The sequence below is a fragment of the Nymphaea colorata genome, chromosome 4, assembly GCF_008831285.2.
Source record: "Nymphaea colorata isolate Beijing-Zhang1983 chromosome 4, ASM883128v2, whole genome shotgun sequence".
NCBI lineage: Eukaryota > Viridiplantae > Streptophyta > Magnoliopsida > Nymphaeales > Nymphaeaceae > Nymphaea > Nymphaea colorata.
This window is the reverse complement of record NC_045141.1, coordinates 22,001,365-22,013,910: the sequence shown is the minus strand read 5'-3', so window position 1 is coordinate 22,013,910 and position 12,546 is coordinate 22,001,365. Positions and strand designations below refer to the sequence as shown.

At 37.5% G+C, this 12,546-nt stretch overlaps 1 protein-coding gene across 1 annotated transcript; it reads right to left on the bottom strand.

Moving 5' to 3' along the window:
• Positions 1-271: 271 nt before the first annotated feature.
• On the bottom strand, positions 272-11,133 carry LOC116252705 (transcriptional elongation regulator MINIYO). Its single transcript, XM_031627148.2, has 10 exons — positions 10,835-11,133; positions 9,297-10,233; positions 8,959-9,074; positions 8,644-8,834; positions 7,493-7,598; positions 7,117-7,377; positions 5,964-6,152; positions 2,191-4,500; positions 711-917; positions 272-634 (listed from the first exon to the last, which is right to left on the bottom strand). The coding sequence occupies exons 1-10, from the start codon at positions 11,006-11,008 to the stop codon at positions 473-475; spliced, it is 4,653 nt and encodes a 1,550-aa protein (XP_031483008.1). The 5' UTR covers positions 11,009-11,133; the 3' UTR covers positions 272-472.
• Positions 11,134-12,546: the final 1,413 nt, after the last annotated feature.

Below are 12,546 nucleotides of genomic sequence, written 5' to 3'. Positions count from 1 at the left end.
TGAAAACGGTGAAGCCGAAAGCCACGAAAGAAAGCAAAAACCACAGAAAAATATGAATGAAGAAAACCGGCAATGAAGAACAGCAACGGCGGAAGAGAGAGCCTCGCTCCGCAGCAAGTGAACCACGATAAGAGAGGGGCAGAGAGAGATATGGTTCCCTGCGGCAGAAGGGGCATTCGAAAGAGCAAGACTTCAATCGAAGGTTTCGAAAAGGGGGAACCCCATCATGCATTTCAGGTGCGGTAGTTTCGGGTAAGAAAACAAAAAGGCGTTTTTGGAGGACACGAATAACACAATGTTCCTTGTGATCTTCTGTACGACATTTGGTGAGAATCATACATTGCCAAAAAAACACAGCATTACCGGAACAGTGTTCCTGATACCAAACGCCTTCTTAAATTACACAGGCAAATCCATTTACCTACAGACCTTATTTTTAATAATATACAATCTCGTATTTCTTCAGGTTTGCCTATTCTGTTGACGAGGAACACACACATTTGAGCTTCTCAACCGAAGAAAGCAACGATGAATTCCCTTCACAAGCTTCTCGTAACATTTGGAACTTCTTGTCCAGTTGTCCTGCTTCTGTAGATGATGTGTGTTCGTGCCTGATTAACCTGAGGAGCATTGCCTGAGACAGCGACTAAATTAGTGAAGCTTTTGAAAGGCCAAAAATTGAGACTCCATTCTGCAAAAACACGACATACCTTGTGCTCTTGCTTGCGACAATAGTCACGCAATAGCGACTTCACCAATTTGTTCCTCAGCCTTGAGGGCATCTTGGTATTGATGAAAAACAAGGACGAAAGATGGTGCATTGCTATGGTAAAACAGATAGATTCTCTAAGAGCAGCTCTGTCCAGGGAACCAGAAATCCATGACTTAGCATAGGCCTCCAAAACCTCTTCATTGTCCTGCACAAATTACCCGCGCACATGTAAAAAACAAATCCAAGTCCACTGGCACTCCTGAAACCGTCTCTATTCAGATTGCACTAAAAGAAGCAATCAAACGTACTAGTTGGCTATCAAGGTGTCACACGAACAAGACCACCAAACTCATTTAACCATAAAGACGGTGAGCCGCATCAAGCTTGCAAATAGAAAGGGTAACAAATAATATAGATGAATGACTTGGAAAATATCTTCGAGCAGGATAAGCAATTTTCCCACATAGAAGATATCAGGGTTAGTGAACGCAACATGATACTAGTCCTGAACAATTCAGACGAGCCAATATATCAAGTCCTGGAGATACCAGTCTCTAATAGCAACAGATTTCTGTTATTCTTTTTCAGGCACACAAGAAGCTATCTCAGGCAAGCTGCCCCAATTATCATGCCAGTTCCATCTGCAGAGCAACTGCATGAACTTAATGCCCTTAATGCAGCAAGCACACCATTAAATATTAAACAGGACAGCTGGAGAAGGTAAGTTACGGCGGACTATAAACAGTAACCAGCACTAAGCCAAAAAAGATCCCTTCGCCCTTAATGACCCAATCGCACACAAGCACCAGTGTGAAGGTTATAGCTTGGTAATCCAAAAGGCAGGTGGAAGGAGGTACAGCTATGGAGGTATTCATAAGCACATACTACATTATTTATAAACATACACACATGTACATATAGAGTTGGTAATAGACAATTTATACGTTCATGATTTATACCAATAAAAAATATATAACACCATGCCCAAGGTCTGAATGTCCTCACGTTCAAACAAGACAGGATGAAAGCATGACAAAAGAAAGAAAAACTTCACTAGACAGTCTCTGGTCTGACCCAGGCACAATCTAAGCTGTACCCGTACCTGGTACTGATTTCCAAGTCTAGTCATGTTACAGGTAACGGACCCAAACCATGCTCATGTCTCAGCCTATACTGAACCACTAAGTAAAATTAACCCCATGAAGAAATGGAGTTGCAAGACAAATCAGTAACAAAGCTTTGAAAATAAGGGTACAAATGCAGTCAACCAAGTTTTCTTGTTGCAGAATTTAAGACTAATGCTACTTCAAGGCATGAATCGATGAAGATGAGTATTATCGTGCTACAAGCCTTTAAGGTGAAAAGATAAACTCAAAAAAAAAAACATAAGTATAATTCTGATGTACCAATTCATCTGAATATCCAGAAAAGAACATAAAGATATCATGTAGTTTTGGTAGTTTCTTATCAAAACATACCTCTGGAGGATAAAGAAACCCTTCAACCTTGGGAATGCAATTCTCTATTGTAGGCAAGAGATCCATAACTCGAGCATCAGACAATGCATTCCATGTTGCAAGTCTAACTAGAATGTCAACGGATCGATGCAGATAGATTGCTAGTTGACGTCCATAAGCCATATCACCATAGGATACAGAAGCAAATTGCCCTACAAGTGTTTCAATAAAGCTAGAATAACTGGAATGTACATCCCTTTGGAAGTTGAGAATTTCCAAAGAGGTCCCTTCTGGAGTCTTTTCATGAAATGTTTCAGAGTGACAAAATGAATTGTCCATCTCGTTGCCAAGTACCTTGATGTATTTACCTCTTTCTTGGTCCAGCTTCTGCCCATAAAATTTTTGCAATATTTCAAACATATGTTTTGTTTGTTCGTCTAATACAGCATCATTTACAAGAAAAACCATAGAAAGAGAATGCAGTTTCCAAACCAACGGTATGGTTGAAATTGAAGAGCAATGAGCATCAGATTTTGTGGACGACATAGCCTCCAGACCTAGGAGGAAAAAAAGCCCACTTTTGACAAGAAGAGGAATATCCTCATCGTAGAATCTATTATCCAGGTGATTAAATTCTGCAGTGGAGTTGGAAATTGATTGCAGTCTCCCCAAAGTCGTTAAAGGACTGAGGAACCAATGTGTAGGAAGTGGTAATCTCTGGTGTGCCCATTCTATTATTAGAGAAGTATGAGACTCATACTTTCTTTCTTCAGCCTCCACCACTTCCTCATCTACTGTATCCAGGATATTTAACTTTTTAGACCTGCTGTGTAAAGGCTTGCCCTGATTTTCTGCTCCAAGATGAGCTTTAACAGACTTTACTTTCCTCTTTAGCCACCTTTTACAGAAGTGAGAAGCTAAAGCCCCACTAAAGTGATGGAAATCCTCTTCAGTGAATGTAAAACCAAATGGCTCAATCAAGTTATTGTAAAGGAAGCAGTGAATACAGCTACTCAGAAATTTCAAGACAGGAACATCAAACAATATTTTGAAGGCCTTCTCAATAACAAATGTATCTTGTGGACCTAAAATTAAGCATACAGCAAGTGCAGCAGTGACTTTCTGCAGTGCACAAGACTTGGAAACTTCTTCCTTCTCAAATCTGATTGGATGTAACTCGAGCAAGTCAACCACCACTCTTGCATCTATTTGAGACAGCAAAACCTTTGTTGACCAAAACCCACCACCGTAAGAACCCCAACCAATTCCAAGTCCTGGAGCTGGACCACCTCTGTAACACATCTCAATGGACTGAACAATATGCCATTCTAGGGTTAAAAAGTTCATAAAGATGACAAGTACATCTTCCAATCCAATTTGAGAAACAATATTGATAGCTACCATTGTTTGATTATCAGCAATGCCAGTTTCCTGTTTAATCGTATGAAAGAATTTACGGAGCAAAAATACAAGTCGGATTAGTCCATCAAGGAAGCATGAGCAAGATATTGATGTCTCACAATCACCATGAGTTCTCCAGTAGCATATTTTCTCCACAAAAGGATATCCTCTAGTAGAAGAAATTTCTTCATCTGCATCTGTGTCAGAAAAACTCAGCAGCCCATTTTTGTCAATCTGTTGCACAATGTTAGCAGCACATTTTGACAACCTAGACAAAAGAACATGATAGTCATGTCCATGATCGATATTGCCCTCAGATGTCATCCTCTCAAACAGAGAGCAAAGCATGTGTAAGACTGATGCAATAACTGAGATTAAACTGCTTCTGAACGAGCCTTGGATAACATGGTCGTTCCTTTCTAGGTGCTGCTCAATAATGAAAGAGGAAGGATTATTCTTCAAGGACATCCATTTCAATGCAAAATCAACCATCGGAAATGCATGGCCCCATGACCAAGTGAGTGAACTTCCACTATTGCAGTTTCCTCCTTCCCCTTCTTGCTCCGTGCCAGGATATGGAAGTCGTCTACAAAGGATTTCAAGCACCATGTAAGATTCCTTTGCAACAGAATTGAACTCACAGAACACCTTGCTTCCAATTAGCATGTCAATGGCAGGTGGGCTCAACCAAAGGCACATCGCAGGGAAAAAATCTGAAAAATAGGATATGCAGTATCCATAACAAATACAGACCTTCCAGAAGCGAAGCAGTTCAACCAAAATAGATGAAATGAGTACAGCAGATTCACGACCAAATTTCAGCCATTGTTCTAGGGAATTGGGTGATGCATATATATGCCGCATAGCAGCAGTAAAAGCACCATTCTTAATAAAATATTCACAATTTGACTTGCTGGATTCAGATAATACCTGTAAATGGAATAGAAAAGAGAAAACAAATGCAGCATGAGCTTGATCAACAGGAAATTTCCAACAAATTACCAGGATCAACACAGGATATAACATTTAGTGATAATATGCATGTCTATATGGTCAATGTATCACAATTGTCAACTGAGATGGGCAAGGGAAACACATGAAGGGAAAGTACATTCCTTCCTGAAAAAAACTAAAATGAAAATGAAATTGAGAGTAACAAGCTAAATTAAGGGTGCAGATTTGAAACACCCAAAAGAGTCCTACTAAATAAGCCCCAGTTCGCTGGAGCTCTGCTCCCAACCAATACATTACTTGCCTTTCTGGTTATTGTGCAGCCACATATATCATCACATAACAGTCAATAAGGATGTAGAACAAGCAATCCAAAAAGGGAAAACAAAAAAATGGAAAACTACTAGTTAAAATTAACGATGGAACTGAAACATTTCTTCCTGAGAAACCTACAGCTATCAACTTATAACAATAAAAACAATTAAAATGCATGACAACACAAACACATTCTTGAAAGACGAAATCTAATGAAGTTGAACAACTAGACTTTACAAGTTACACAGCACATAAAAAAGCTGTGAAGTCAGACATCAATGTTTTTCAATGTTATAGAGCATGAAAAATCTTACCATTTCCTAGACGACTAGACGTACTTGCTACATCTATAATCTTAATTTCTAAAATTGAACAACAAGAAACCTAAAATTACTAAACAGCCTAAAAGAGAGAGACGGTATGTGTTTTTTTTTTTTGGGGGGGGGGAGAGCATACATATATATGTGAGTTAAAAACTTCAAATAACGTAAGAAAATCAAAGCACAAAAGCTTATAAATTGTAACTGCAACTATAAGTAGGGATGCATACAAGCATGCAACACACACATATAATATACTTTTAAAACAAGATTACATGCAACAAACAAAAAAAAAAGATGCAAAAAAAAACAAAAAAGAATGGTTTCAACAGAAGAAAAAAAGATGAAAGAATAAAAGATTAGATTGTCAATTAAGAAAACCCCTAGTCTTGCGCCTAGGTGAGCCTTTGACAGTGTAATTTATCAAAAAATATTTACCTGTTATCTCAATATAAGTATGCTACATAAATGAAGAGGACAACTTGCTGAAGGTTCTGAGACAGCTCAAACACCAATGAGTTCAAACTTCTAGGATATAGCAATAGGTGTTTGCTGCTCCTACTGTCATTCAGAAGTTCATAAAAGAGACTGAGCAGAAAGCTAGATGTATCAGTATCAACAATTGTGCATATCCGAGCATGATAACTAAGAAACTGTTTCACATTTTACATTAGAAAGTTCACATGATAGTATTAAACTAAGGAAGCATCATCACAATAAGCATTTGCAATTCACATTTCACATGACTGATCAGAGAGGTAGCATCAACAAGTACAAATATGGCACACAGTAAAGTGGCATCCTTACTGTTAGAAGACGTATTGATTTTATCTCGGAAGAACTGATTGATAAGGTTCCTGTTTTAACAAAGCGGTTAATGACAGTATCGACAAGCCGAGGACATTCCATGATAGCACGTGCACATGCAGGGGAATGACGTGCAAAAGCAATAAGGACAGGTAGAAGGTATTCTTCAGCAGCAACATTGTGATCCATCTGGAAAACAATGACCAGAAGCATGAGAAAACAGAAACAGCATTATGTGCCTCAAAATCACAACAGGGTAGACACAACTAATGACTATCCAAAAATATTGCACATTCACTGACGTCTCACATGAGTGGTATAGGTGGATACTGCTTGGAAGCAGCAAGCTAAGTTCAACCTTCTATACAGTTATACTATAGATTTTAGGTCATATATACTATATAATTTAACTAAACTGCTCGTACCTTTTTTTTTTTGTTATTTGAGGAATAACTAAATACTAAACTTAGCACCTATACACACACACGTGCACACACACACACATATAATATATATATGTGTGTGTATATATATATATATATATATATATATATATATTGCACCTGTGTCACATAGAATTATTGCAATATGAATGCCATAAAATGATTGATATGCTTCTTTCTTTTTAACTTTTTTTAACCAATATATTTTCAATTATCATTTTTTTAATAACACTGATATTTCCTCATTAAATTGTCCCTAAGACAAGATATGTTATTTATATCCACATGCACAAGAAAACCTACAATTTCTCAGCCATTTATTGTTCACTAAAACGTTCAAGATTTTCCAGATGCGCTCCACCGAAAACCCACATCCTGGGAAATGACTCCTAAAAAATTGCAGAGAACATATTGACTAATATGTGTGCAAGAAGGAGGTCACAGCAGGTTCCTAATTACACAGGTGAATTAAGCAGACAGGAAGAAGCAACAAAAATCTAAAAGGCAAAGCATCTTCTTTTCCTTTTCATTTGTGGTGTTCATAGATGTTAACATCATTAAATTGATCAAAATGACTTGTCTTTCCCTGAAAAACCAAAAAGACCAAGACAGTGAAAGGAAAAAAAAAAAAACTAGGAAAAGACTATAAGGAGTTAAAACAAAATTAGCACATGGAACAGAGAAAATTCAATGAGAAAAATTATGCTAACCTCCATCATGTAGCGGATTCTTGGGAGTACCCCCATCCTTATCAATCCTGCTGCAATGTCCTGCTCTGCTACAACAACATCATCCTTTATGGTGTGCTCTTCATCATTCTCGTCATCCATAGACTGATCCTTGAAGGGAATGATATTTGATGGTTTTGCACTGTATTTCCAAAACCCACCATTAAGGAAGCCTGAACTAATTTCTCCCTTAACCCGAAAAACAGGGGCAGTATATATGCTCTTCAAGTGAACACCCACTAGCTGTCATTTGAAAGTGAAAGGTCATAATATTTTCATCTACATTCTCATACATAATAAAACAAAAAGCACCATGCCAAACTAGTAACAGCTTACAAAGTATGCCTTAAGAATTTACCTCTGACAAGAGGAAGTAATGCTCGTTCAGGTTGCAACACAAAATGCAATGAATAACTTTTGTGCATGCCACAAGCACAGATGCATGATTGTCATCAAGAGCCATTCTGTTGAGAAAATCAGACTCACAACATATTACAAGGTAGGAATTTCCAAACAATTAAGAAGTTACATGATCTGGAAGAAATATCATTCATGAGCCACAGCTCATAAAGATATAAATATGCTGGACAGAGTCATAACTGAGAAAAAAAAATTACTATGCAAATCATTTAAATACCATAGCCAGCATTTTGACCTACATATTGAACAAATTAGTTGCAAATACCACATTGTCGAACATCCTAGCAACCATAGTACAGTCTAAGACTCTAAGCACATGAATGTTCAGGGAAAAAAAAAAAGGTTCTTCACAACTTCTGGCCCCCTGGGGTATGGACCAAGAGTTTCATAGTTCTTCTGTAAATAATTGTTGAGGTTTTCATGATTATGAGAGAGACAATGTATAACTAAATGCTTCTCAATTTGCATATTTAGTAAGTAAAGGAGTCATATTATGTGAAACAGAAAAATAAAGATAACAGTAAAAGAAAATTATAAATGGTTTACTTCATCAAGAATTTCAATATTTCAAAATATTGAAAGACATCTTCTCCAATCAATAAAATATCATTGTTCCAGCCATCTCACAACTGTTGTACTTAACAAAGCAACTAACAATAGAAACATATACAATACACAGACATAATTCCTTTTTATAATTCAGAAAATATGAATTAACTGTGGTATGATGAAGCACGTTTACCTTGCATATCTACAAAGGACATAAGGCACCTAAAAGCAGACAAGCTTGGGAAGCTTGCTGTAAGCCCATATAGCTTGTCAGACAATAGATATGTCAAGCGAAAGACAACCAGAAAGTTAGCAGACCCTTTATACACTGTTGAACATTTATCTTTGCTTCTTCCAGAGAATGGTAACAAATGATGCTAAAAGAAAATCCAGTGAAACAAATCCACCAAGTTCACAGATTATTTGTACATGGCACCACATCTACTTTTGTTTCTTCAAGAGCTTCTTATGATAACCAAAAAAGCCAAAAGAAAACTCAGTGAAGCAAATATTTATGTGTAGATATAATGAGACATCTACCTTAAAGTTAAGATCAGTTCTGGTTCTGGACCAATAGCATAAGCCCAAAGAGCTTGCCAGTCAACAGAATCATGACCATTTTGAACGACACCGAGTTCACAACCAGTTACATTTTTTGGTTGTAAATTGCACAAAGCCTGGTCAAGTACGGCAGCCAAAAGTTGCAAAGCAAGAGCTCGCTGTCCTGGAATCTTGTCATATGCAAATACGACAATAGAATCATAACTTTAGTAGACCATTGGTGACTATAACAGAACAGCTAAGAAGCAAACAGAATATCAGGGCTCTTGCTATGATACATGATCTGGTGCTCACCATGCTTCTAACCAAAGATACTGCTTCCTTGATTGTATATCCAGCAGCTCCAGGGTCGCCCTCAGTTCTCAAAAAGTCACGCTCATTTACATTATCAAATTTGTATTCGCCCAAGTCTGTCAACAAGTAACAAGCTTTTATCAAATAAAGATAAACATATTAAATTACTGACAAACTTCACAAATTCATCTGAATATCCAAACAACAATGAAGGTAGTAAAACAGAATACTAATTGCATTTGCCACATTGCCTTTAGAAAAATCCATTAACATGGGCACAATACATTCCAATAACCAGAAAAATTCACATACTTCAGTATTGAGAAATTTGAATTTACCCTCTGTGACGATAGATCCATCTAAAGTAAATCTAAGTTTCTTTGCAGCTTCAACCCTATTAGACCAAGTCTGCCACGTACTGTTATTAGATAAATGCATTTCTGTTGTAGCATTATTTTCTGAATGACCAGGAATGTTTTTTGAAGACTTATTTATATTTTCATCCTCCCCTCTGGCAGAAAGTTTAGGTGCCTTAGGAGATAATCCAACATCCATTGATTCATGATCCTTCTCAGTTTTACCCTGTGGGAACTTTACTGACTTCATAGACAACTGCCTTTGATCAAGAACCATCTTATGACTTTTCTCGAATTGAATCTTGTTTTGTGTTTCCAACTTTTTTTTCCCACGTTTTTTCAGCATCTCTACCATTTCAGGTTTAAATCTTTCCTTTATTTCAGCTTGTGCTTCAGCAATCTCCTCGTATGACATTGCTTGAAGGAGCGCATTATTATCAGCATCAATGTCATTCATGTTTGACATCGCACCAGCATCAACAGGTCCAAGTTCCCTTGGTGGATCAGTCTGCATCTCTGCTTGAAAACAACCTGGTCTTTTTCTTTGAAGAAGAGAAAAATCATTTCCTTGTGACAGGTTATCAAACAAACTAGCTGCTGACACACCCAAAGTCCTCAGTTCTTCATTTTCAGCTGGTAAAGTGTCAAAACTGTCGACCGTTTCCATTTCCTTTTTACATATAGATAGCCCAACGGAAGAAGATGCTTCCGACGCTTTAGGTTCCACCAAGTCAGAGGCATTACTGCTCTTGGTTTTTGCCACCGCCAAGCATTCTTTCGGCACCAGCTCTTTCCATTTGCTTAAATCCAAGCCTTTCTTCGGCCTTCTTCGTATTGGCTGTGCAAAATCTGCAACCGGATCCGTTTCCTCCTCTTCCACATCTTCTTCATCCTCGTTACTAGCTCTAGGTGCCCAATGCTGTTAACATAATGAACTTCAATGAGAAAGTCACAGCAATCAGACATGATACGGGCCCAATTAAAATATTACATTGGAAAGAAAGGCAAAAATACAGCCCAATGTACACTTAAAGAATCGAACGAACAAAAATAAAATGCAAATCTATATTTTGCGCGACAATGATGAACTAATAATAACCACGAAAAAACAAACTCTTTCGGTATGAAACCAACAGGCTACAATTCGTTTACCTCAGTTCACTCAGGAAACCCGGTGGGATGGGCTTGATGTTTCGTATTCTCAAAAATTGGAGTGCAAATTGAAAGGCAAAAGATGCCCTTGTCAACATTGGGAAGTGAAAAGACAAACAAAAAGAGCACAATGAGACGTAAAAAAAAAAATGTGCTTTATAGATATAAAATAAAGCACTCTAGTCGAGCAACGAGAGAACCAATAACTACCTCAAATGGTTAAACGCAACTTATACGATTGAATTATGAAAATAAGCAGAAGTCCACCAATCATGGAGACAGTCGCTATATCAATTAAGGGCAAAAAAATAGTCGAACGCAGGAGCAAAGGGGAAGAGAAAAAAGAAGAAAAGTGAATGGAGGCTTACGGGACCGTGAGATCGATGGCGGGCAACAGGAAAGGGGAGGAGAGAGGGTTCGGGGAGGGTGAAGCGGCCGCCGCTCGAGGAAGAGAAACCCTTCTCGACGATGCGGCCGACCAGCTTCGACGCTTCCACCGGTAGCTTGGCCGAAGCCGCCGGCACGCTCTTCTCCTTCACCATCGTTCAGCAGAGAAGAGAGAGCGGCAGAAAGACAGAGGGAGCGGAGATTTTGAAGCGCGGGGTTTGCCGCAAAAAAAAACTGTACTGGAACAGAGCGGAGGGCGCGCTTGGCTGGGGACTTTGGGAACGCGGGGTTTCTTTTGTGGTTCATTTCTCATACAAACTTTTATAATTTTTCAATAAATAAAAGTCCCTACTCAAATGTTTTTCCTTTTTTACAAATATTACAAAAAAAGAAAGTGCATACCATTTGGAGAAAATATCAAATTATAGATCGACTTTTAAAAATTAACAAATAAATGCTCTTCTGATGGGAAAATCTTTTCAAAAAAAAAAAAAGCTTATGGAGTTTAAATATAAAAGGACAAAAGTACCCTTCCTAAGAATATATAATTTTTCTGCCATGAGAGTAGGGCATGGTTGAAATAGGTTCACTTCACTTAGGGTTGTTTCACATCAATAACATGGTATGCATCAACAATGCTTATGCTTCGGTTTCATGAATGTGTTTTAAAATTTTAGGTAAAGTTATAAAACACTGTATTATATGATTTCAAAAACCTGTTCAAATTCATTCGATAATAACAAATTGTTATTAGTGTCAAATAGCACAAGGTCCCCTATGGCCATGTTCATAAGGCCCCTAAGTTGTTATGTGCTAAAATAATAAGTGGTTCTTTTGCAGATTTATTTTTATCGTTTTATGTTGGCAATATGCTTTGTTTGATAAATTATCTCCATAGTATACTTTCAAAAACTGAGGGCACATTGCATGCGATGGGCGCAGGTCCTAAAAAACTTGAATAATGACAATTTAATTGTTTATTATTAATCATTATATATTTTAATAATAACAATCTGTTATTAAACCACTTGTGACACACGTCCATAATAAAGCGAAGGACCAACAAAGTAAAGATTTGACATGGAAACAAACATACATTGATAAATCAGCAAGTTCTTGTAGAAGAAGAATCTCAAATGTCTGACTTCCAGTCACAACATCCATTTCAGAATTGTGAAAATTAATCTTGCGTGTGTTCACCTGAACCTTAGGTGAAACCATGAATACTGCTCGTCATCTCGCCTCCAAAACCAGTGCTTCCTTGGAATCAGGACTAAAAGCTTCCACTCTCTCTCCATCTTTCTCTCTTAACTATAAGAGGTTCACTAGAGTTCTGGGCAGATTGGATTTTGCATGCGGGTTGTTGATTACTTTTATTTATTTATTTTTTTGTTCAATATGTAAAATGTTTAAAATATATGGATTTAAGATCAGATGTTCGCCATTTCGTAGGCTGGACACTTATGCCAATGCAAGTAAAATAAATATTTCATGTGTGGATATTAGGTCCGATTTAAGACTCAGAGAACTTATAAACCATATACTTTAGTGTATATACTTTTGCCATATCAATAAACAAATGGCACATCATTGTAACAATACAGAGACCACCAGAAGCCATTTCATGTATCAGCTTACACGAGGATCCAATGAAGTTATTTAAAAATCCAAGAACTCCAAGTTGTACCAGTCT

Bases quoted from the DNA above. Each gene is read 5' to 3' on its own strand.
- LOC116252705 (XM_031627148.2), bottom strand. From the start codon at position 11,008: ATGGTGAAGGAGAAGAGCGTGCCGGCGGCTTCGGCCAAGCTACCGGTG. The intron at 10,234-10,834 runs GTAAGCCTCCAT...TTATGTTAACAG, and splicing joins GCCATCGATCTCACGGTCCC to CATTGGGCACCTAGAGCTAG. The intron at 635-710 runs GTATGTCGTGTT...TCGCTGTCTCAG, and splicing joins GTCGCAAGCAAGAGCACAAG to GCAATGCTCCTCAGGTTAAT.